Genomic DNA, 25,899 nt, shown 5'->3' on the forward strand with positions numbered 1-25,899 from the left:
TAGTTTACCAGTCCACTTAAAAGTAAGCCTATCTCTATGAATCTCTTAACTTCCTGGGCTCCAACAGGTAACTTTTCAACTTGGGTTCTTGATCCAAAGTGAGTTCCCAGGTCCACACAAGGAGAGTTCTCTTAAGGAGACTTTTACCAACTCCAAGACCACTCCCTCTGAGAGTCACCAAGGATGGAATGAATCAAGACTGAATGACTTTCAAAGAGTTAGTTCATGGGACCGACTGGATTGACGAGAGCTGATTGACCTTTTAAGGACCAAAGTCACCCCACAGTCTTGAACCGATCAGAACTTGCACACACCTATCAGTCAGCTGTCAATCATCATACATGCAACAAAGATACATCTCCATCACTCTTTCACCAGTCAGCTTTTCTTACCTCAGGTGTATGCCAACACTCATTCCTGCTAAAACACTCACTCCACTGAACATGCTTCTACCTGGCACCTAAGCCCATGACATCATGGTGAATAGTTCATACCTTTCTTGCTCTTTCCCAACTTGATAGTACTATGTATGCTCAACATCACACCTGATAACCTGAACAGGAGGGACAAATAAATACCAAAACTTTCCTCCTAATAGCTCATAGATTTGACCATCTCTGATGCAATCGGAAAATGTTTGCCTCATGACTTGAAGCATTCCTGTAAGAGTCTACATTTCTTGCTTCTTTACTACTTTGTTTACCAGAAAGCCTTCAACTGGAGTTCCATGCCCTAAATACTTCTGAAAAACTGGCACTCGGTATGTATCTTACTAGGAGCAGACATCATTTCTCCTTTCTTGTAGGTTTTGTTTCGCATAAGGAGTAGAAAACTCCCAGTTTTGTTTTTGTTTTCCCTACCCAGGACTAAGAAGTGATATTCAAGACTGTTGCTGCTATAGGAAACTGGTGACCTAAAATATTTTTGTTAAGCTTCCTATTAAAACCTCTGTAAGCTACAGAATCACGTTTTTTCCAGGTCTTGTCTTGTCCTCTATTGCTAGGTGAAAGGAGAGTAGGTCAATGTCAATCTAGACTGTAAAATATCAGTGGTCTGAAAATATGCTGTATCAATACTTGTAACTTTAAGACTGCTTTCGTCTACAACAGATAGCTTAATTATTTTATTTTAATCGGGAAAGATGCAGGACTATTTTGTCATTCTGCATTTCTAACTGTGCAAAGTCAGGTTTCTGCATTTTATCTTTTACACATTTCTGAAGTTTTCAAGAAAACTTTCCCTGGCCTGCTTAAGCATAGATATACTTAGATGATTGGAAGATAGCCAATGTGGTCCCCATCTTTAAGAAAGGGAGGAGGGAGGACCCGGGCAACTATAGGCCCATCAGTCTTACCTCAATCCTGGGGAAACTCTTTGAGAAGATCATCAAGGAGCACATCTGTGATGAGCTGGCATCGGGGATGATGCTCAGGGGCAACCAGCACGGTTTCATTCGGGGCAGGTCATGTCAGACCAACCTGATTGCCTTTTACAATCAGGTCACAAAAGCATTGGATGCAGGTGTCACCATGGATGTAGTCTTTCTGGACTTCAGCAAGGCCTTTGACACTGTCGACCACCCCATCCTCATTAAAAAAAACTAGGTGACTGTGGCATCGATGCCTACACGGTCAGATGGATTGCTAATTGACTGAAGGGTCGTACTCAGAGGGTGGTGGTGGAAGGGTCATATTTGACCTGGGGGGAAGTGGGCAGCAGAGTCCCCCAGGGCTCAGTTCTTGGGCCCGCACTGTTCAATTTCTTTATCAGCTATTTGGACGACAGGGTGAAAAGCAACCTGTTCAAATTTGCTGATGATACCAAAATTTGGGGTGAGGTGGGCACGCTAGTAGGGAGAGAAGACTGCAGAAAGACCTGGATAGGTTGCAAGGGTGGGCTAACAAAAACAGGATGCGTTTCAATACGGACAAGTGCAGGGTGCTGCACTTGGGCAGTAGTAACCGGCAACACACTTATAAGATGGGAAACTCCCTTCTTGAGAGCACGGAGGCAGAAAGGGATCTTGGAGTCATCAGTGACTCTAAGATGAACATGGGCCGACAATGAGAGGTCACGGTTGGCAGGGCTAACCGGACCCTATCGTGCATCCACAGGTGCATCTCAAGTAGGGCCAAGGAGGTGATCCTCCCCCTCTACGCAACACTGGTCAGGCCACAGCTGGAGTACTGTGTCCAGTTCTGGGTGCCCCACTGCAAGAGGGATATGGACAACATTGAGAGGGTCCAGGGGAGGGCCACCCGCATAATCCGGGGACAGCAGGGCAGACCCTACAATGAGAGGCTATGGGACCTGAACCTGTTCAGCCTTCACAAGAGAAGGCTGAGGGGGGACCTTGTGACCGTCTATAAACTCACTAGGGGGGACCAGAAGGGTTTGGGGGAGACCTTGTTTCCCCTAGCGCCCCCTGGGATAACAAGGAATAACAGCCACAAGTTGTTGGAGAGTAGGTTCAGATTAGACATCCGTAGGAACTACTTCACAGTTAGGGTGGCTAGGATCTGGAGCCAACTTCCAAGGGAAGTGGTGCTGACTGCTACCCTGGGGGTCTTGAAGAAGCAGCTCGATGCCTACCTGGCTGGGGTCACTTGAGCCCAGTTTCCCTCCTGCCCAGGCAGTGGGTCGTACTTGAAGATCTACAAGGTCCCTTCCGACCCTACTTCTATGATTCTATGATACTTTGTGGGAAATATTTTGCATAGTGACCCAATGTCATTTTCTACCAGTGGCTTAAAATGATTGTAAGAAGGATGATTATGCAGATAATCATGAAACAGTTAATCATTACTGCTTGTAACTTTTCATAGTTCTCCAGAGTATGTTTTGTTTTTTGTCTGTTTTACATCCTTTTACATGTTAAAATTTAAATTTTGTAATGTAGCTTTACTCCATAGGAAGGAGTAAAAAGAGTATTTAACTTGTGGCTTATGCTAAATGTTGAAGTATTTGAAAAACTAGTGAAGATGTAGCAGTATCCATGTTCTGTATGGATCCAAAGAAACTAGAACCATGGGGAGAGATTAACAAAAAATGGACTTAACTGGTGTTATGCCAGGTAGTATGCCTAACAGTACAATACTATAAAAGAGCAGATATTCAGTGAGGGAGTGAGAGTTGGGAAACATGAGTCTCAAAACAGCTTCATGGATGATAATTGAGGGTAAATTAGGCATGGGTTTATCGCATGTTGGGGTCGCAGGCGTGCCCATGATGCCTACCTTGGCGCTCCGTGACTGTGCCCCCTCTGCCTCTAGGGCACCTTCCTGTCTTGCCAGTTACTCCTTGATGATAAAATAATAAATAGCATGCCATGGGTCTTTGCATGGTCCCAATTCTGATGACCCCCCCCTTAGGGTTTCCACTAGTCCTCACTGGTCCTCAGACCCCTTGCTGGGCCTCACTCCATAACTGTGCTGCACAGGGCACCTCAAGCCATAAGGGCTAATTGTGTGGTTCCAAATCCTCCCCTATACCACATCTCATGCCTCACAGGTGTTACGGTAGCACTGTTTCCTCTGGTGGGCCTCTGCCTCCTTGGCCTATACCCCTTTAATCTTTCTAGGTCTTCTAGCCTAGGCCTGCTGCATTGGACCTGGCTTTGAGGCACTAGCTTTGATTTATCACTTTCACTGGGCCCCTGGTCCCAATCTTGTTGTGCTTCTGTACTCCACTCTTCTCTGGGCTCAACAATAACTCAGGCCTGGAGCCTGCCCGTGGAATGGGGATGCCCCTCAAGCACTAATGGGACTGCCGTAACTTCCCTTTACAGTCCCAACCCAAACTACTAGATTAAACAGTAACATAAACCATAAGCCCCTAGGCTATAACAGAAACACATAAAGCGGAAGCAGCCTTCTGCCCCCTTAAGAGAGCAAACCTTCCTCATCTCCCAGAAGGTATACCTTCCAGTCCAGGGTTTTACCGCAGTCTAGCCTATGCTTTCGGGCTGCCTTGGGCTCTTGGACCCCCTGCTCCTGGCTCAGTCCTCTCCTGGGGCATGTGGACCACTGGTATGCACCTGAAACCCTTTAGGGGCTACTGTAAAACAAAGGCTGCTTGACTGTAAACCAGCCTTTCTCTACCTAGGGAACTTGCCTCTGTTTCCAGGCCTGCAGAGTTGTTTAGCTCAATCCAGTTCTCTTTAGGAGCCCTGCCTCTGTTTTCCTGGCCTGGCTGCTTGGGGCTGGGAGCAGTGGGCAAGATGATTTGCTGCCAGGGGTCACATACTCCATGCGCAGGCCCTGGCAAGCCACTGCCGGGTACAGAGACGGGTGTGTGTGTGTGCGTGGACAAGCATGCATGCGGGAGCTGCGTGGGCAGCAGGGCTGGGGCGGGTAGGAGGCTGCGGGTTAGTAGTTGGGGGCAGGGGGATGCAGGCTGTGGGTCCCAAGTGCGGGGCACCTGCAGGGCTGGAGGGCAGGCAGCTGCAGGTTGCGAGTGAGGGGCAATGGCAGGGCTGGAGGGCAGGGGGCTGTGGGTCGGGAGTTAGGGGCAGGAGGCTGCGTGTCAGGAGTGAGGGACACCTGGGGGGCGGGGGCTGCAGGTCAGGAATGAGAGAGACCCACAGCGCTGGGGGACAGGGGGCTGTGGGTTGGGAGTGAGGGGCACCAGCAGGGCTTGGGAGTGAGGGACAGAGGTAGGGCACGGGCATATCACTGTCTCCACCAATCGTATGCCCCTCCCCTCTCTCCTTTTCCCCCCTCCCCCTTACATCCCTCCCTCTCCTAGGTGTTCTCTTTTTTGATACTGAAATATGGTAACCCTATTTGTACTTGCTGAGGGAGAGACTACCTGACTCATATGGTCTTTGGGCTTGCATAGCTTAAGCCTGAGTTGCCTTCTGGTCAGGCGAGTCCCTCATTAGCTCCCCTGTAACCCCTACAAGCGACCTCTCAGGCTGCTTGTTCTCTTAAAGGAGCAGGCACATCTCAGTGCCCTGCTACAGCTTGGTATGATATAAGGTAGGATAGATGTATAAAAATTATTTATTGTGCAATTTTCAATCTAATACACAGAGGTTTCACATTACAGCCAGGTGATAGGCTTTCTGGTAGAGTGGTAGTGATTTGGCTGCTATTATGTGTCATTCATTTCTGGGTACTTTAGTTCAGGAGAGTATTAGTAATTTCGAAGTCATTTGATGAAGAGAAACAAATTATCTTGAACCTCCATTGATTTCTTTATTTTAGTTAGATTTTGCTCAGTCATATTAAATATGGTGTCTCCATAAAAGGATCAGAGTGGTGTGCTGCATTCCTACAAGGTGTTCCTATTCACATGTTTCAGGCACAAGGAATAAGAATTTGCATTATGAATAGGAGTAATAACAACAGGAAAATTCTGCTGTTATGCATAACAGCCATCTGTAACTTAAAAAATTTAAAGGATGTTAGACAGTGCCTGTATGAACTTATTAACACTTTGGTCCTAGAGAAGTAATAGTGCTCTTACTGAATGAGTAAAATGCAATTTGTTTTGTTTTTACAGGTTGCCCCTAATGATGAAGCTGTTGTAACATTGCTTTGTGAATGGGCAGTGAGCTGTAAAAGATCTGGAAAATACAGGGCCATGGCTGTAGCAAAACTCCTGGAAAAGAGACAAGCAGAAATTGAGGCAGAAGTAAGTTTTTTTCAGTTCTAGAACAGTGTGGTGACATGCATGTAAAAACCAGCAAATGAAGGAAAATTATCTTTTTTTTTTTTTTTGTATTATTTTATAGATATTATATTTTCAAGTATTTTTGTTTTTAAATCATAAATTTACCTTTGAACGATGGAGATTTCTGCTAACATAATGCTAGCTACTTTCCTATTTGTTTTCTTTGTTAGGATTTACTTCTGCATATCTATCCATATAAACTACTATGGGTGGTATCTTGAAGAAATGAGTGTTTTAAGCTGAATATACCTGATTATGTCTATCAATGATCATTTTCTTGATGGGCTAGGAAGTGTACAGATAATTCTAGAAAGTTTGAAGGCAACTTTGAAGGAAACTAGTATCTTATATAGAGTTGTTAGCAGTACAGTAAGTAAAACTGCCTTAATTTTCTGCTTAAAATGGAGGGATAGTGAAAATGTTTCACATGAAATAGAAGTATCTACAGTTATCTTTCAAACACCCTTATCCAGCTCAACTCCTAGGCTAAGTACAGAAGTTTGGGAAGGTTAGATCGCATTAAAATGACCATCCGATCTTACTTGGTTCACCCCAGTATAGACTGCCAGTCTGCCACTGTTTTCAGAATGGGAGAAGTGAAAGGGAGCAGAGGGAGTTTGGTTTGGGAGTCCTGAGCCTTTTATTTTAAATTGGTGAAACTGGCATATAAAACAAGATTAACCTCCTTTGTCAAAATTATAATTGCAGTCTTTGCATGAAAACAATCCAAAAAATTTGTTTGCTTGAATTTTACTTAAGTAACTGTAACCCCTTACACAAAAAGGGAGTTCTCAAGTACTGCTTTTTAATATTTGTTATGCGATGCTTAAATAGATACTTAAGAAATATTAAAAATACTGCTAGAGAGTGATGAAATAATGCTTCTCTTCAATAGTGATTGGTGAGATGTATGAGCTTTAGATAGATGCTATGTTGTTAAGAGAAACAAATGTGAAGTTGTATCATGCTAATTTGGTATTTTTTATTCCATAGAGGTGTGGTGAGTCAGAAGTCCTCGATGAAAAGGAATCTATTTCTTCAGCTTCTCTCACTGGTTCCAGCCTTCCTGTTTTCCAGAATGTCCTCCTTAGGTTTTTAGATACGCAGGCTCCTTCATTATGTAAGTATTAATTAATTACTGTTCCAAAACAGGGCATGCCCAGTTACTGGAATTGTTTCATTATGGTAACGTTACTGATTCACAGTTTCCGTTGTGACCCCTCCCCTCTCTTTTTACAAATTTATAATGTCCTTGGGTCTTAGGGTTGTCAGACACATAGGCTTCTATTTCCTTTTGGGAGAAGAATGTTATAACTTTTTTTATGGGAATGACACAGTTCTTCAAAAGTTTATAATCTTGACACCAAGAGAGAATATTAGTTTAACGCTTTTATAAAAATCTGTATGTAGCTGCTAATGGTTTCATTCTGGCCAGGACCATCCAAGGTTTAATGACCCATGTGCCCTTCCTTTTGTGCTTTTAAGAAAAGTATTGTCTCTAGAAAAGCATTCTGATGTAGGAATGTTTGCATTGTTAAATCTGTTATCTGAATTTTCTCATCTTTTAGAGATATTAATTAATTTTCTGGAGTTAATCAAGCTTTGGACAGTGCTGAAATAGGTTTGTAAGCATCAGAAGTCTAGTAGTATACAATATTTAGAACAGCAACAGATACATCTTTAAAGGGCATTTAGAGTCAACAGTAAACTAAAAAATTGTCTTAAGCTAGGAATGATCTAATCAGACTTGTTTGTCTGTCAATTGTATAACAATGTGACAGTAATTATTTGTGTGTATAAAAATGGTTGTTTTGAAGTGGTTCCAATCTTTGCAGTGTGACTTCACTTTGGGTGTTTACAGATGTGCTCCGGTAGGGGTGTATGTGTTTGGGGGAAAGGAGGGTAGTTTAAATTAGTGCAGTTCCGAGACCCACGGTAATTAAAGTGTCTGAAGCATCACATGTATTGGCATCCCCATGCTGAAAAATGGTGGTGTGTGTGCTTTAAAGCACGTTGAAGGAGCTTTAGTTAAAGTACCTCCACTGCCATTTTTCAGGTCAGAGATGTTGATACACTGGAGTCTGCTGGATCATGGTTACTACCATGCTTCAGCAGTTGGTTGAATTTGCTCCAGTGTCTTGTAATTACAACGCGTTGGAACACCCTCCGTACATGTGTATAGGAGCCTTTTCTTTTTAAATACTTCATAATTGGTTGAATTAGTGGTAGCTTACTAAATGGAAGTTTTATTTCCTAATAAAGAAGTTATGTTATAGCACTACAATATCAGTGCATGATTACAAGCTTTAATGTTAAAAATCTGACAAAATTTGTATTGCTATGACCAATACAAATATTAAGAACATGGGTGACTGGTGCCTCCTGAGTCTGGGTGGACACCCTCAGAAGCAGGTGTCTGCATAGGGGACAGGGCTGTTGAGGACCTGCAGAAGCTGGAGGCGGTGTCAGCAGCGGGGGCGGGGCTGGCGAACCTCTGCAGAAGCCAGTGTTGAGGGGGACGGGGCTGGAGAGCCTCTGCAGAAGCAGCGGTGGAGGGGACGGGGCTGGCTAGCACCTGCAGAAGCTGGTTGCGGTGGCAGGGACTGGGCTGGCACATGCCCCCTCATACCCTCCCCATCAGTCACCTATGATTAAGAGCATTCTTGTTTCTTTGTCAATGTGCAGTGATACATTGACAATAATGCATACTTGATCATTCATTTTGATAAACTTTTCTTACTTGTTATAACTGTATTTCACTGCCAAAAGAAAGTTATTGCTTATCTATGCTTCAGCACAGTTATGGATAAAATAAACAGTTTTTTTGTGAAGCTGGAAAAGAAATAATTATCTAAGGGTAGATGAGGACATTCCTGGGACCCAAGCTATGATTACTCTGTGTGATGGTATAGTGGGTCCCACTTGCGTACATATTTGCTGGTGTTAGGAGCTGTGCTGCGAATGAGATCTAAGTAAGCTGGGGTGGTTAGGAGCATGGGTGGAAGGTTGTCTGTCCAGGACTGCGGGGGGGGAAGGTGGGGGTCAGGAAGGTTAAAATAGCCTGGTCAGGTCTGGGTGTCAGGGAGGGGTAGAAAAAACAGCCCTGGGGTTGAGGTGAGCAGCTGAGCTTTCCCAACCTCAGGGACGCGCTCTAAAAGTGCACACACATTTGGTTAGATGGGGCATGGTTTAGCCTGATCTACGTAGTGGAGCTTCTTAGGTGAATTACACTAGATTGGGCTGGTCACTTTATGCCTGATCTGAACTGTCTTAGTGTATGTACAGTTTGGTGTTCATATTGATCTACCTAATGCTAGTTAGGTCAATCCAGGAGTAACATCTGCATGTATCCTGAAACATTTTGAAGGGAATTAAAGCATAATGTTTAAAAAGGCCATTAATAAGAAAAATATCACTTTTATTGGAAAATGCCCAGGTGGGTGAATACATGCCCCCTCTGAACCCTTCTTCAGTGACATGGAAAGAGGGAAAGATTCTGGTGTATTTTTACAATAAGTAATATGCTCATAAATTATTACATGAGAGAAATACAGAGAAAAAAGAGAACCTAGATAAAATGATCAAAATATCTATTGTGCACTTTCAAATGTCTAAAATCTGGTCTATTGTTTTTTCCCTTTGGCTTCCCCTTTTATGTTTGGTGTATTTATAATTGCTCAGTTTGTTTGTAATTATAATCTTTGATTTAAAAATGTAAATACATGTCCTAAAAGATATACTAAAGTTTACTCCAGCAGCAGAAATAAGTATCTCTTTAATCAAAATCTTAAGGACAAGAATAAGTTTTTCTTCTCTGTAGAACTTGATCATACCTCTCAATTTTTGGAAATATTTGAATTTTGGATTTGCATTTTACACAAATTGGTGCAAGTTTATGTGTGTGGAAGAGACTTTTTTGGAACCCACCTCTATGTAGGAAGTGGTAGGAAGGCAAAGTGTTTTAGTGGTGTGTCATTAAATTAGAAATAATTTGTTATATAGAGAAGAAAAGCAATCTTTAGGGGTCAAAAGCTGTTTTTTAAAGAAATGGCTGTTGACACAAAACACATTGCAGAGTTTTGCATTTTTGTAGACCTGAAAAGCAAATGTTTATTAAATTTCTTTTAAGAAAGGTTTTTATGGGTTTTTTTGGTAGCTGACCCGAATAGTGAGTACGAGAAGACTGAATTTGTGAATCTGGTGCTGCTATTTTCTGAGTTCATCCGACATGATGTTTTTTCACATGATGCCTATATGTGCACTTTAATATCACGTGGAGACTTGTCAATCACTACAGCTACTAGACCACGCTCGCCTACTGGAGAAACTGTGGATGAACATTATTCCAAGGACCATGATATGAAATTGGAGGTAAACTGCATGTCTTCACCTATTTCTTGCATATTAAGTTTTAGTAGCATCCTTTAATTGAAAACAAATCTCCAACCAAGGAGTGCAGCATTTTAAGCATGATCTTTTAATAATCAAAGGAGATTTGAACATGAAAATCCTTTTCTGGTTTATCTGGTGTATCCCAAACATACCTGTAACCATACGTAACCGTATAACACATACTTGTGTATATATAGCACATACCTAATCCCTATATTTATGTCCTATGAACTGAATATAGTAATACAAGTACTTATTATTGAAATGTGAAAGCTAAGGTGCAATTTGAAGTGTAGGAAAAGATCAGCTCTTCAGGTCTGTTCCAGAACTAATAAAAATCAATCTAGTGGGTTTTGGATTAGACCCTTAATTACATAATGATCATGCAGCACAGCCCCAGTAGTGCTGATGACCATTTTAAGTGTTTTCTAAGATTTTCAATCATCTTAGCCAAATTTTGCCTTGAAAGAGGTAGAGTGTATATAAATTGCATTCCATGGTGTTCTCAATGACATCTGTACCAAGAAGCAGGAACACTTGGGAGACGGCAGGCAGTGCTACCAGTGGGAAGCAATTTTGAGTTCCAGAAGAGTCCCCATGGATGGTCACCAGTGTCTCTCTCTCCCTCTCTCTCCCCCTCCTCTTTTGATCCCTGTCCTTGATTATTCTCAGTATATGGGTATACAGTGGAAAGTGCTTTTGAATTGGGGGATGTTGTGAATACAGATACTAGAATTGTTTCTTGCCTAATTTTAAACATTAACTATTAAATGGCTGGAATTTTTGGTTTTACCTTCTGACCAGTCAAACTAGGCTTTCATTGTTATCTGACTGAAGTTTATTTTTTCCCTGATTTATTAGGATCATAGCATTATGGAACATATGGGCATTGACTCAGGAACCACTAATATTTTTGATGATGTAGACAGGAATGACTTTAAGACTGATTTTGGTTCGGAATTCCCAGTAGGTTTAATTGTTTTTTCTACACACTATTCATTTCCTTGTCTCTTGCCTGTTGTGTGCACCAGAAATATGTTCTGCTTTATCCTGAACTTGAGCAATCTTATTTTTTGAATATACCCTGTATTCTTTCATTTACAGTCACTGTAATATAACGCATGCAAGGTATTGTCATCTTTAATACAGCCATATATCTTCTTTTGACAGCGTTGCTTAATTCTTTCACAGCTTTCTCATTGGCTTATACAGTTGTCTTTTGTGCCCTTTTCAGTATAGTTAGAGGACTGTTGCATTAATATGCATGTGTAATCATATTTCTTTTATACTAATTGGTCACACCCCAAACTGCTGTTCTGTAACTTGGCTTTTCATTTGATTGAGTCTTCTTTTTTTGTCTTGTCTGTTGAATTTGGAGTACTTTTGAATTTCACAACTTATCTCTAATTGTTGGTATTATTTGCTGACCCTTGAACTGCATCTACACAGACTGCTATACCTACGCCCACCCCATTGAAGCCAGTACACCATGTAGAACTGAGGCTGTATCTACCGGAGATCTTTCCCAGTGATATTGTCATATCAGTTTATATGTTGTCCAGAAGGCATCTCTCCTCTAATTTCCATGAATCCAGCTTTTTAGCTTTCCATTCCTTTGTCTTTCTGTCTTTTGAATAAAATGTAATTTGTATCTTCTATGTTGCAAGTTAGAAGTTACACAAGGGAAGTAAACTGTAATACTACTTCAATTGCAGACTGCTTTTGTCTGTTAGTACCTCGTGCACAATATTTGGAGTAATGTCTATCTGTTAAGCATTGGGCCTAATACTTATTCCACTTACACCAGTGGAATTCCCATGTTAAATAGTTACGTTGGTATGAAAAACCTGTAAATAAGAGCAAACTCAATCCTACCATACAATTGTTTGAATTTCGAATGTCTCTGTTTACAAATACTTTAACCGTTTGTTCTACATGACTTAGATTTTTTCTCCGATGCCTGCGGAGTCTTGTGAGAATGTGAACTCTTCATTAGACAGAAGAATCTCAGTTAACAGTGAGAAGACAGTCAAACGGGAAAGACTGAAAGATCTGATTTTTCCTTCCAACTATGACCTTCGCCACTTGCAGTATGCAACACATTTTCCTATACTTCTGGTAAGCGAACTGTTTACATTTTTAAGTTGAAATGTCAATACATGAAGGAATTAGCCGGAGGCAATTCAAGGACTAAAAGTCCACGTTTCCTTGTGGGGGAAATAGTCACTTTGCAGAGGTTGTGGCATTGTTAAAGCTTAATTCAGATGCTCTTTTGCTTTTATGCTTTTACTCTAATTTTGCTAGAAATTACTAGGTTTTCCAGGAGTCAGCTTTTTTTCTCCTCTTTTTTTTCCCTTGAAAAGGGTAGTCTAAATGTAGGGTAGTCTTAATTTTCTCTCTTTTTGTGTTTTAATTTGCAGTGATGCCAGCTGTGTTACGTCTTCACTGCAGCATCCTGTAGAAATAGCAGAGTGAGTGACAAATACTAGAGAGAATTATCTGTAGTGCTGGTAGCAGTCTAAGGATGGTATCATGGAACTCAGCACAGATTAATACACTTTTCATAGTTTCATAGACTGTAAGGCCGGAAGGGACCTCGGAAGATCATCGGGTCCAGCCCCTGCATCAAGCAGGAAAGATAACTGGGGGTCAGGTGACCCCAGTAAGGTGACTTGAAGATTTCCAGGGTAGGTGATTGTACCACCTCTGGAGGGAGCTTATTTGGGAGTCTGGACACCCTGACTGTGAAAAAGTTTTTCCTAATGTTGAGCCTGAATTGGTCTTCCAGGTGTTTTGTGGCCATTACTCCTAGTTTTCCCCTCAGGTGCACTGGTGAACAGTTGTGCACTGAGCCCTTAATGTACTCCCCTAGTGTAGTGGTAAGCTGCTACCAGGTTCCCTCTTAGCCTTCTTTTCTTGAGGCTGAAAAATCCCAGATCCCTCAGCCATTCCTCATATGGCTTGCTGTATAAGACTCTGAACATATGGGTGGCTCTTCTTTGGACTCTCTCAAGCTTGTCCATGTCCTTGTTAAAGTGTGGTGTCTAGAACTGGACACATTACTCCAGCTGTGGTCTCACCAGTGCTGAATACAGCAGAAGAATCACCTCCTTGATTTTGATGGAGATGCATCGATTGATACATGCCAGAGTATTATTTGCCCTACTGGCTACAGCATCGCACTGCAGGCTCACATTCATCCTGTGGTCTATTATTACCCTCTGGTCCCTTTCACTTGTGGTGTTAGTCAGTTTGGTGCCACCAAGCCTGTAGGTGTGTTGGGGGTTGCTCATCCCAAGGTGGAGCACTTTACATTTCTCAATGTTGAACTTCATCAGGTTCTGACCAGCCCAACTTGCTAGCCTGTCTAGGTCTGCCTGTATCTGTAGCCTGTATCTTCAAGTGTGACTGTGCTCCCCCATAACTTGGTGTCTTCTGCAAACTTGTCCAGTGACCTCTTTACCCCCACATCCAAATCGTTAATAAAGATATTGAAAAGTACTGGGCCAAGCAGTGACTTCTGTGGGACACAGAAATGCTGCCCATTACTCTCCAGGATGACTTGGATCCATTCACTATGACTCTCTGGGTCCTATCCTGCAGCCAGTTTCTCACCCACCTGACTCTCTCTTGAAGACATTGTGGGATGCTAGATCAAAGGCCTTTAGGAAGTCTAGGTATACAATGTCAGCCTGCTCTTGTGTCCAGGTGGCGAGTTTTGCTGAGAAACACTACATTTTTCCCTCATGTACACTTACTTCACATATTTATCATAATTCTTTGTTTTATTCTTAGGCATTATATTATTTTTAGATTTTCTGTACTAAGTCATTTTTTCTTCTAACAAAACATCAGGTTGTTTCTGGAAAATAAGTATTTCATATTATAGAAAGTAAGTCTTTAAACATTGTTATTGAAAATTGCCATTAATCTTCATGGAAATGAAACTCTTGCCATGGAACTGATTCTGGTATTTTTCCAGTAGTGTTTCAAAATACACCAACCTGAGAATTTGGATAAGTAGTATAATAATTTTCCTGCACCAAAGTGAGATTCCCAAGCTACTGCCAAGTGAACCGAAGTCAGAGGATGCAGGGTTTGTCTGGAGAACTGTGTGAATATTGAAAGGATAGAAACTGCACCAATGAATAGGTTGCAATGCAAAATTGTAGCCTTTCTGGCTGCTACTCTAGACCCTGGGACTTGATCTTAAAATTTGTTCCAGGCACAGCTCCTATACAGGATTTGTAACTGCTGCTCTCTGGCTCTATGTAGGTGTGGATTCAGTGGCCTAACCTGCCTTTCTTCTGTCCTTCCCTCAGATCTCTGAATCTGCCCATACAGAGTTGGCAAATAGTTTTGCCTTGGCAGTCTTCCTACTGCCACTTCCATAGATGTCCTCCTCCATGACAGCTTTGTTAAAATGAGAACCTTTTTTAGTGCTTATTGTAATTGGTAGTTTTTATTTAGGTTTTAGACTTACAGGAGCTGGAGCATAATTTTAGTCAGAACACTGACATTGGGTATGTCTGTCAAGATGAATAGATTAGGGGTGTGTGAAGCAGGCCCTACTCGATTTGGATTTGGATTCGGCCCAAATTAGGAACAGTAATTCAATTAATTGATTTGGATCACTGACCCTGATTCGATTAGGCCTAATCTGAAGATTTGATGCCGATTCGGAGAATCAGTGATTTGGACATAGACGCAGCTTTAAATGCTTTTTCTACATATCTTGAGGCACCAGCATGGCTTGTGAATGGTGCAATGCTGGGGCAGATGGAGGATCTTATAGGAGTGCAGGGGGCCCTCCATGTGCTCAGCAACGAACCTGGAATTGGACCGGCTTAGCAATCAGCTGCGGGGGCACCCCAGATGCCCCCCCAGACCTAGGAAGCACCAGTTGCCAAACCAGGGGAATATGGGGGGGGCCTGCATGCTCCCTGGCAGATCCAGAGGTGGACTGGAAGTGCTTCTGGTCCACTTCTGTGTCTGCTGCTGAGCACGCTGGGGAGCCCCTGTGCTCTTGTGGGACACTCCATGTGCCCCAGCATCGCAGCACTCACGAGTCGCCTGCTACCTAGAGGTATGTAGAAAAAACGTTTAAAGCTGTGTCTATGTCTGAATCTCTGAATTGATTCAGAGGGTTCCAATTTGATTCAGAGAAATTAAAGGGTCCTCTGATTCAATTTAGGTTCAGAGATTTGGCCACCGAATTGGTCTGAATCTCCACTAAATCAAATCAGGGACTGAAGCTTTGCACAGGCCTAATATAGACTACAACTTGAGCATGCAATAATGTGAGATATGGCATGGGCTTTTGTAATACTTCATAAATGTTTTATTTTGGTGAGATTTTTGGGATGTGCTGAACTTAAAGCTGTCTAGTTAGAAGCATAGGCATGGGAGGAAATAACACATGGTGATATATTTCAGTAAAAACAAGTACTGCATTAATTTCTCACTTATGGGTCACTAGTACAAACAAACATTTGCACTAAACAGGAATGTCGATGTTGTTGGTTGGATGATCTGAATGTTTTCTGATAAACTTACCAATATGTCAAAACATATCATAGAACCAGGAAATTTGGGTTGGAAGGGCCTCAGGAGGTCAATCTAGTCTAGTCCCCTGCTCAAAGCAGGACCATCCCCAACTAGATCACCTCAGCTAAGGCTGCCTGTAGCCAGCTTTGTCTATGACGCTAGCAGTGGTGAAATGTAAAAGGACTGAAGAGTTGACATGGGTTTCCTTCCTTGGCTTGTTTTTTGGCGTTTATCAATAGGTTTTTGGAAAATCAAGAGCCCTGCCCCCCACTTCTATTTGTGTCTGTCTTGGTAGTTTCAGGAGGAAGGGTAGTATTGAATGGGCTTAGAGATGGAACCATACCTCAGCTTAGAAATGTTCACTCAAAACAGAAAAATTTTAATGATAATAGAAAACTTCCAACTGTTGGAGCTATCATTTAAAAAAAAAAAAAAAAAGATGCAAATAACAGAAATCTTGCAAATAGCAGAAATCTTACACTTTAACTTGTGCCTATTAGACTGTGGGGCTAACAACTGGTCCTGGATACTTTTTAGTTGCTTGTTTCCAATTGTTCAAAATAGAATTTAAATTTTAAAGATTTGAGGGAGAATACCTAGTTCTTTTATATAGATTCATAGATGTTAGGATCGGAAGGGGCCTCAATAGATCATCGAGTCCGACCCCCTGCATAAGCAGGAAAGAATGCTGGGTCTAGATGACCCCATCTAGATGCTCATCTAACCTCCTCTTGAAGACCCCCAGGGTAGGGGAGAGCACCACCTTCCTTGGGAGCCCATTCCAGACCCTGGCCACTCGAACTGTGAAGAAGTTCTTCCTAATGTCCAATCTAAATCTGCTCTCTGCTAGCTTGTGGCCATTGTTTCTTGTAACCCCCGGGGGTGCCTTGGTGAATAAATACTCACCAATTCCCTTCTGTGCCCCTGTGATGAACTTATAGGCGGCCACAAGGTCGCCTCTCAACCTTCTCTTGCGGAGGCTGAAAAGGTCCAGTTTCTCTAGTCTCTCCTCGTAGGGCTTGGACTGTAGGCCCTTAACCATACGAGTGGCCCTTCTCTGGACCCTCTCCAGGTTATCCGCATCGCTCTTGAATTGCGGCGCCCAGAATTGCACGCAGTACTCCAACTGCGGTCTGACCAGCGCCCAATAGAGGGGAAGTATCACCTCCTTGGACCTATTTGTCATGCATCTGCTGATGCATGATAAAGTGCCATTGGCTTTTTTGATGGCTTCGTCACACTGCCGGCTCATGTTCATCTTGGAGTCCACTAGGACTCCAAGATCCCTTTCCACTTCCGTGCCACCCAGCAGGTCATTCCCTAGGCTGTAGGTGTGCTGGACATTTTTCCTCCCTAGATGCAGCACTTTGCATTTCTCCTTGTTGAACTGCATATCTCTGAAGTATTCTGCGTTTACAGGTTACTGGCGATCTGGATGAATTATAATTGTATTTGCCTTTGATTATAGGACATTTTAAGATGTATGGTGGTATTTTTTTTCTAAGTGTCCTGAATATTAGGTACTTAACTGCATTCTTATTGCTGTGTGCGTGTGTGTGTGCATATGAGAAAGATTAATTGAAAACTCTTAATTGTGAACATAACAAAAAACATTATTTTATATTCTTAACTCTTGTTCATCTTATTCCATTTTAAAACATTCCTGAAAAGGTCACAACAGTTAATTGCCTGTTACTTGTTGCTACCAATGAATTTACTGTTCATTTAAATAGTAGAAAGGGAATGGAAAGAGGTATTGGAAGAATAAAAAAAAATTTGAAAGCATTTGTTGGTGCTATGAGAGCCAAAACCGTAATGTTTAATTAGTCCAGGAGAAAATTTGCTTTCTTCAGAAAATAATTCCTTTTAACATTTTCTGGGTTATCTGAGACTATGGTAAGTCTTTTGAAGCTTATGTTTCACTGTTATGCATCAACTTCCTTGATTGCACTGGGTATCTTAATACAGAAAGTATTAATGTTGCTTTATGAAAGAAGGTAAGTCTAGGTATTTTTCATATGTAAAACTTTATTAGACATTTTTGTCTCTCTCTAGATAAAATGCATTATCAAACATTTGTCTCCTACTATGTGGGTATTTTTATGCAGACCTTTATCACAATGGTATATTAACTAATACTAAGTAATGGTATATTAACTAATATTAAGTAATACTGAGTCCTTAGAGAGAATAGAACTGTGCACTATTCATTAGGTATATGAAACTATAAGCTAATAAAGCAGTCCATATGCTCCAGGTTTTCATTCTCCCCATGTTCAGCAAGTGCAGAATAGTTGCATATGTGATATCCATCAATTAGTTTAGATTGAATTATGGCAGTTTTGCACAGATTCTCCTTCTGTGAGACCTTTTGTTTCTCTTTGTGCTGTAAAAGTTGCAGTAATTTTCAATCTAAACGTCTTGCAAAGATAAAAGTACAAAATAGGATCAAAGCAAAGATTTGACACAGCGAGCAGCAGGGTGGATTCCTTTGCTTTAAAGAGTATTTGTTTCAGATGACAGTCAGTTATAGCGTTACTCTGGCTCAAAGTGTAGGGAATCCGAACAATATGGTAAGGAACAAAACATATTATGTAGCCTGCAGTTATTAATAAAATATTGACCAGGGCTTTCTTCACACTTGCATAACTCTTACTGTATTTGTTTTGATAAAGTTGTCTGATAATGAGGCAGTTGGAAATAAGTATCATGGCTGAAAAATTGAGGAAAATTGCTGTACATATGAAATTAGTAAACACGTGCCAGTCTCTTCCAAATTCTGTTTTAAAATCAATGCATCCAATGGTAGACTTTTCCTTGATTGTTCTGATTGGAATTGCCATGTTGGGCACCATTATAAGGAGCACCATTATCCATACAACAGCAGATAACATCTTGGCAAAACCAGGTTCCTGGATTCGATACACTTTGTAGTTGTGCATTAACTGTAGACACCGGTCCATGCTTACAAATCCCAAAAATATAATTGACAAATACATGTTAATGTAGATGAGACATGCTGTAAATTGGCAGTGGAATATTTTCAGTTTCCAAGAAGCAATGCCTATGTCGACAGCTATTTTAACTGGCAATGCCAAAGTCATCAGGAAGTCAGCTGTTAGCAGGTTAATTAAGTATATGCTGATACACTTTTGGTTTTGATTCTTTTGTGTGAATGCCCATAGCGCAAAACAACTCCCAATAAATCCCGTGAGGAAAATCAAATAGTAAAAATAGGAAAATGGTTCCATTTGATTATAGATATTGCAATTTGAGACATTGCTTAAGGACATATTAATTGTCTTGTGGACACGTAGGTGTTTTTGCTGTTATAAGATATCCAGAACCTGCGAAGTAATAAAAGTAAGACATCAACTTTCCTCAGAACAGCACAAGTTTATCAATGTGAGAAATGTGTTCCAGTAAAATTTCATTAAGATGTGTGGCCAAACTTGTACTTTTTAAATAGCCTTTAATAATTCAGATTATATTGTAGAGGTTTTGTTTATATTCAAGCAATTTCTTAACGTAGCCTGAAACTATTGTTGCAAGCATGTTGATGTCTACGAAACTTTACTCTCATGAACATCCTCTTTAAGTCACACTACTGTAGGGTAAATACAACTATATTTGCAAGGTCATGTAGCTCGTTAATAAGGGCCACACACAAAGTTTTTTTTTATGCCAGTACTTCACCTCAGAAAATTAGTGAATATTTGTAAAATACTTGGCCATAAAATATAGCATAGGAGCATGAGAGTTAACAATAAGAGGTCAAAAGCAACAAAAAGGTACATCCAACAGAAACAGCTGAATTTAGCTATAAGCACTAACACTTTTGGTTAAGCAAGGAAAAGACACTGAATGTGTTATCAATCTAAGAAAACCTTTCGAAAGAAGCTGTCAAAGGTGATTTGGTTGCACCATTTTTGCTTTTATCAGACTGTAGAGAGAAAAGAAGATGTATTTACTTAGATTATGGATGTACGTATTTTCTTTATTGTAACTAGCTGTATCAACTGTTGCATATCAGGGTTTTTCTTTTAGTTGCATTGATATGAGTATTGGAGAGAGAGAATTGTTTGACTATCTAAGAAATGAAGATAGTGAATGAGTCTTGTATAGCCTCACCCTTAATTTTCTTATTTATATAGTGCAGACTCTTCCATTTGCTAAAGCTTGTCCATTTTACTGATCAAATGTAAATTTAGGTTGAATGCTCAAATGGTATAGTTTTACTATATGATACAACTAAAAGACCTGAACTGTAGCTATGCTGTTGCATTAGCAGAAATATAATGATGATAAAGGAGGTTATTTTGCTACAAAAATATACGTTTAACTTGAGGTCAGAAAAAATAGCTCTTTTTCAGAGCCAGCAGAAGGTGAAAGTGGCAGAATCCTCTAATGGGAATGGAGTTTTGATGTTGTTCCCCAGTGACCCATCTGATTTATTTCCAGATAGATTCTAGAATGAATTTTATCTAGTACTCTGGCAGCCCAAGTGAGATGAAGGGCTATCTTTTGTGGAATTAGAGTAGATGTATTTTAAGCATACAATAAAGTAACACAGTTTGTGCTATGAAAAATGCTGTTTTTAATGTACCGTCTTCTAGCTTTTCAGTGCATTTAGCATATTATATAATTCATAGAGTTTGTGTGTGTGTGTGTGTGTATGTACATATATATGTATATACATACCAAGCTATATTTAAGCATGTAAAAATATTTTAAAAATACATACCTTCCTTCTTATTGTTTAGAGTCTTGTAGGCATCAGAGTCTAAAGTGCTTGATTAGCCTCAGCAGGTGTTGCCTCATTGTCAGACAGTGTGCTAATCTCTTATCCTTCAGTGCATTTGCTGGTTTTAAAAAGTCTGTGGTTTTTAAATGTGTTGATTGACGCAATTAGAGCCAGCATTCAATTGCTAAACCACATGGAAGTTACCTAAAAGAGATATGACAGAAAAACGTAAGTGTTCACGGAACCTCCAAAACTGCCTTTTTCCTCTTTCAGAACTAACGTTATAAAAAATGTTTTATTTGCTAAAGACAGACTGCAGCTGTCATGAGGCTGTGCCCACATCTGTGAACTTGTGCACAATCTTCTGGGTATTGTGCACTTGACTGGGTAGAGACTGGAGTAGATTGGGGACAAAAAACAGCCAGAGGAAAAAAAATCCTTTTTAACTTCTGATATGTTCATATCCAGTTGTAATGTGTTCTCACACTTGAAGCTTTTGCATGGCATTTGAAGGAAAATAAAGTATCAAGAGTCTTGCATCTTGATACTTTCTTGTATCAGATGGCCTTTGTGGTCTATAGTCTCAGTAATATATAAGATTTTAAAACTTAAAGATAAAACAAATGAACAACTTTATTTAATGAAAAGGTAGGGACTAATGACTTTTTTTTTTATTCTGATCTTTTGCTTAGTTCAAGACATGAACCTTATGGCATTCCTCCTAGGAATCAAAAGTGTAAAACAAACAAACAGCCCCTTATAAATAAGGTTTCTGAACTCAAGAAAAAAGTTGAAGCAGTAGAACAAGGGTTGAATTCAGCCATGTGGCCTGCAGTGCTTAAGACTACTATAAAGAGAAACTAAAGTATGAAGCTGACAGTTGGTGCTCTAGTAGGGAGAATACCCAAGAATTAACAAAATTGAGCCTATGCTCTTTGGGAGCAGCTACCAGCTTTAGCAAAACTTTATTTTTTACAGAACTGGGCTAAGTCTTTGCATCAAAGCCTAAAGGAAACCACGCTAAGCTTGTCTAGTTTCAGATTTAGTCATGAACTCAAAACTCAAATTGTGTTTGTCAAAACATTTGTGAAACTCCATAAACTTGAGTGATCTTGGGTTTCATTTTAAACAAATGTGGGCTGATTTATGGCTTTCCATACAAGTCATACTAAATTTATGATTCTCCATTTTTCCCCCACGAAACCCGAAGCTCTCAAAAATGAATTTCATGTTGAGACTTTTGGATTGAAGCTGAACCATAAAAGAAGTTCCTCAGGGTTCAAAAGAGGAAGAAAATGCTCAGGAAAACCTGCATAGGGAAATCTCCCTAGTGTTTCATACTGGTTATTCATAAAGAGAAGAGGCATGGGATTATCTCCAAATTTACAAATAATAATAAGCAGTATAACATCATTGTATGGTGTGACTTCTGGCTGAGCAGTACTGAAGTCTGATGGTCTCCAGTTTGGGCAAGTTTACTATATTTACCTGAATACAAGGTAACTTAAAATTCAAGGCAAGCCTCCCCCCCCCCCCCCCCCCCCCCCCCCAAACTCTATAGATGGAAAATTTGTGAATTAGAATTTAATTAGTGGAAGGTCATATTCAATTTGCATTCCCCCCCCCCCCTTTCTGTGTCAGGGAAAGCAGTGGCTGGGGGGGGAGGGGCCAGATCCATACCTCTTGTTCCTGTGCCCCTAGTCTACCCCTGCTACCTGATCCCTGCCCTCTTGCCCCTTCCATGCCTGTATCTCCCTACCTCCCTCTCCCTACTCCCTGCCAACCCCTCTTCTTGCCTTCTGCTGCATCGTTCTTCTCTGGAGCAGTTAGCAGCAATAGTGGCCCAGCCCAGCCCAGCCTGGCTAGGAAGAAGTGATGGCAGCTCTTGGCAGGTCAGGGCTGGAGGGATTGGAGCCAGAGCAGAAGGTAAGGGGGATGTGGGGCAGTAACAGGCACAAAGGGAAAGAGATGGGGGAACAGGCTGCAGGTTCCCCCTACCCATCCTGTTGTGTCCTTTGTGCTCACCCCACCACATGCTCCTTTCCCCACCAAATGAGCCATTCTGGCCTGGGGCAGGCAGTGGCACAGATCTGGCTTTGAGCTGGGGCTAAAGCTGAAGATGAACCACTTCCTGGCCTGGGCCAGTACTCAAATCCAAGATGAGGCTTTTGTTTTCCCCTGTGTATTCCTCTCCACTCCCTGCCCCCCTTGAATTTAAAAGATCCATTTAGATTAATAAGGGCTGGGCAATAATTTCATGCGGAGGGCCTCTTACTGAGTTTTGGCAAGCCATCGAGGGCCGCAGGACAGGCAGCCAGGGGCAGATAAATACTAATTTTGTAAATTTTTTAGGGGCCCCGTGGGCTGGATAGAATGGCCTGGCAGGCCACATTTTGCTCACCCCTGGATTAATAGATTATAGACACAACTGGTAATGTGGTTGAGATACAGGCTGCCAAGCAATTCCTATAATAAATCTTTTTTTTCTGTAGCTTAAACCCTTTAGATTTTTGCTCTAAATTTTTAAATTTTGATTACCTCTTAGGTTTTTTATTTTTTAAGGGAAAACTTCTGTCAAAATGATCCAGTTGCTTGCAAACAAGGATGGGGAAATGGCTTTCGAGGGTGTTTTGCTTTTGTTTTCTTTGTTTTAATATGCATATGTAGCCTTTTCTCTTGAAAATGATCTAGTGCAGTGGTGCTCAGTAGACCTGTGCGAATAGGGAGGTATTCGATTTGGATTTGGCCAATTTAGAGGACAGTGATTCAATTCGGAGATTTGGATCACTGTCCCAAATCAATTCAGCTGAATTGCCTTCGGAAGATTCGGCACTGATTCAGGGAGATTCGGCCTTAGACTATAATGGGAAATCACTAAAATACCTACAACGTTGTCATTTTTTGGCTGATTTGGATACAAATTGCAGGGATGGTAGCTGTTTCTGAGGGCATGAAGCCTGCCAAGTTTCAAGGAGATGGTTATAGGGGTTTCTGGGAAACTGTACCTCAAACTGCTGAAAGCTAAACTCGTGCCGCGTGTGTGTTAAGGCAGATTTGGATGAAAACAGCAGGGACGGTAGCCCCTTCTGAGGGCATGAGGCCTGCCAAATTCCAAGGAGATAGGTGCAGGAGTTTCACTGCCAGGGAAAACGCAGCTTTCTTCTTAAAAAACGTGGGGAGAAAAAAGCGAACCAGTATAAAATGAAAGAAAAGGATTGGATAGGGATAAGTAGAGGGATTCTAGTTAGTAAGCTATATCCAATCCTTTCCAAGAACAGAAAGTAGCAGGAGATTGACTAGGTAGGAGCCCCGCCAGTCCAGTACCTTTCAGATGCTGTGCTCAGGCAGAAACAACTTGCAAAAGGCACAGAAAGCTTGCAGACAGAGGCTTATGTGCTGTTTCTACGTTCCTCACCCAGAGCCCTGTGATTGGAAGGGGACTTGGGGATTGGCCAGCTAGAGAGGTCAGTCTTTTCCCCCCTGCTCCCCTTCCATCTTCTCAGTTTCTGTTTCCCTGAAAGACTGTCTTCCAAATTTCTGAATCTGCTCAGAATTGGTTCGGAGGGTTTTTTTTGTCTCCCAGTTCAATTCGGATTTGGTGATTCAGCCTCTGAATTGGGCCAGATCTTCTCCGAATTGAATCGTGGACTGAAGCTTCACACGCCCCTGAGCACTGCTCAGCCTTTTGCCCCCTTATGCCAAAAGTGACCGGGGGGCTGGTCCATAGGATCAGATTTTGCATATCAAAATCAGAACCTTACATCTGGATTGGACTGTGTGCCAGGCAGAATTGGGCTGTGCAGGCCCATGTCTCTCTCTGCCTGATTCTGTGTACTAAGATTGGGGCCCTGGGCTCTGTACCACCTCTGTCCAGTTGTGAATGCCAGGATCAGGGCCCAGGGTCTTGCACCATCCTTGCCCAGTCCCGAGTACCAGGATCAGAGTTTCAGGCCCTGTATCGCCTCCATCTAGCCTGGTATGCCTGGATCAGGGTCCTGGGGCTCTGCACTGCTTCTTTTCTATCCCAGATGGTGGGATTGGACCCTGTGCTGCCTTGCCTACCTGTATATAGCATGCAGGGCCTTGACCTACAGGCCTTGACCCATGGAAGAACCTATACTTATGACAGCATGTTTCTTTCCTGACCTTGAAAGGGAACAACATTTCTCTGCATCTTGCCATTTTCTCTGATGTCAGCAAATATGAGTAAACCCAACTGGAAAAAGTGTAGACCTGTCCATTTCCCTCTCCCCTACTCCACCACCCAAACCCCACTGGTTCACCCAGAGGATAATTATTTACTATTGATGTCCGAAGGGGCAGGCATCTGTGCCAATGGTCTAAAAGTTCCATACGTCCTGCTAACTAGTCTGGGTGTCAGTATGCTGCCTGCCACATGATAGGTTTTCTGTTTTTTTCAGTTTACTTTTTAAAAAGCTGGGAAATGCAGTGCAATGGCATTTTATGTGTAAATAGTATTAAGGTTCCAGAGTTGTCCCCTGGACATTTGGGAAATAACAGAAGTAAGCTTGCCTCTACAGTCTTACTTCAGCCTCCCTGAGTATAATGCTGTATTGTATAGTATCCCATATTATTTATCCTTGAGGTACTTCTGCCTTTTTCAGTGGATAGAGATGGCAGTGACCACTTAATCAGTTGCTAGTCAATTTTTTGCTCTGTGTGCGGCCTCAGGCCTGATTTACTGCTGAACAGACAAAACTTAGTTTACTCAGGGGCTTCTCTGAGAAGCTCATCACAACAATATCCAAATTTTTCATGAGTATTAATTTACTTTCACATTGCCCCTCTGAGATAAATGGATGCTGCCCCTTTTTCATAAGTGACAAACGGAGGCACACAGTGATCAAGGTCAAAAGTATTTGCTAGTTCTTGATGCCCATATGGGGGCACCTAAGGCTTGATTTCTCCACCCCAAGTATTTAACCTTTTAAAGCGCATCATTATGTTCAAAGTGCACAGTTCAGGGACAGCTGCATACTCTACATATTTTGCCGAATTGGACTCTAAGCTAAACTCGGGCATCTATGAAAAGAGGATTTTGCAATTACTATTGACCTGAGAAAAGTTTGATTTCAGTGAGTTGCCTAGCAACAGAGGAACTCTGACCGAGAAAGCTATAAATCCAATTCTGTATGCAACATCTGACTGCCTTAACTTGGAGACTATCCTTTCTATTCTTACAATCCCCTGTCTCATTCTCTAAACATTTTCCACCTTCTGCAGCTGATCAGGCAGGAGGTTTTGAGATGGACTAGAGTTTTCTTTACAACACACTTTATTCATTGTTACAATAGCTCTATCGTGTTCACTGAATGAGGTAGGGATCCTCTGGAAAATATGGCATCTGACCATGGAGTTTAACGAATGCATTGTACTGAATATGAGGACAAAGAGGTTGAATTGAACTTGCATGAACAATGTTAAGTCTGATACTTCCTAGCTTTTAAATGCATCAAAAACTATTAATTCTTTTGGTTTTGTTTGTAATAAACAGATGTTTTTCATTGGCCTCATGATCA

General features: G+C 41.5%; 2 protein-coding genes across 6 annotated transcripts in view; one reads left to right on the plus strand and one right to left on the minus strand.

Moving 5' to 3' along the window:
* The window catches only part of MED12L (mediator complex subunit 12L), a 310,161-nt gene that overhangs the window by 85,227 nt on the left and 199,035 nt on the right, over positions 1-25,899 (plus strand). For 4 of the 5 annotated variants that reach the window (XM_019491778.2, XM_059731035.1, XM_059731036.1 and 1 more), the window contains exons 11-15: positions 5,506-5,637; positions 6,670-6,796; positions 9,833-10,047; positions 10,930-11,034; positions 12,013-12,186. In XM_019491778.2, coding sequence (XP_019347323.1) covers positions 5,506-5,637; positions 6,670-6,796; positions 9,833-10,047; positions 10,930-11,034; positions 12,013-12,186 — 753 coding nt within the window. The remainder of the gene's footprint in view (positions 1-5,505; positions 5,638-6,669; positions 6,797-9,832; positions 10,048-10,929; positions 11,035-12,012; positions 12,187-25,899) is intronic. The other variant, XM_059731038.1, reaches the window with a different exon arrangement.
* On the minus strand, positions 17,525-20,676 carry GPR171 (G protein-coupled receptor 171). The gene is made up of 2 exons (XM_014602758.3): positions 20,360-20,676; positions 17,525-18,962 (listed from the first exon to the last, which is right to left on the minus strand). The coding sequence occupies exon 2, from the start codon at positions 18,906-18,908 to the stop codon at positions 17,937-17,939; it is 972 nt and encodes a 323-aa protein (XP_014458244.1). The 5' UTR covers positions 18,909-18,962; positions 20,360-20,676; the 3' UTR covers positions 17,525-17,936.

Source organism: Alligator mississippiensis, chromosome 7, assembly GCF_030867095.1.
Source record: "Alligator mississippiensis isolate rAllMis1 chromosome 7, rAllMis1, whole genome shotgun sequence".
Classification (NCBI taxonomy): domain Eukaryota; kingdom Metazoa; phylum Chordata; order Crocodylia; family Alligatoridae; genus Alligator; species Alligator mississippiensis.

What these genes read in the sequence shown, in the direction of transcription:
- GPR171 (XM_014602758.3), bottom strand. Translation starts at nt 18,908, where the DNA reads ATGTCCTTAAGCAATGTCTCAAATTGCAATATCTATAATCAAATGGAA.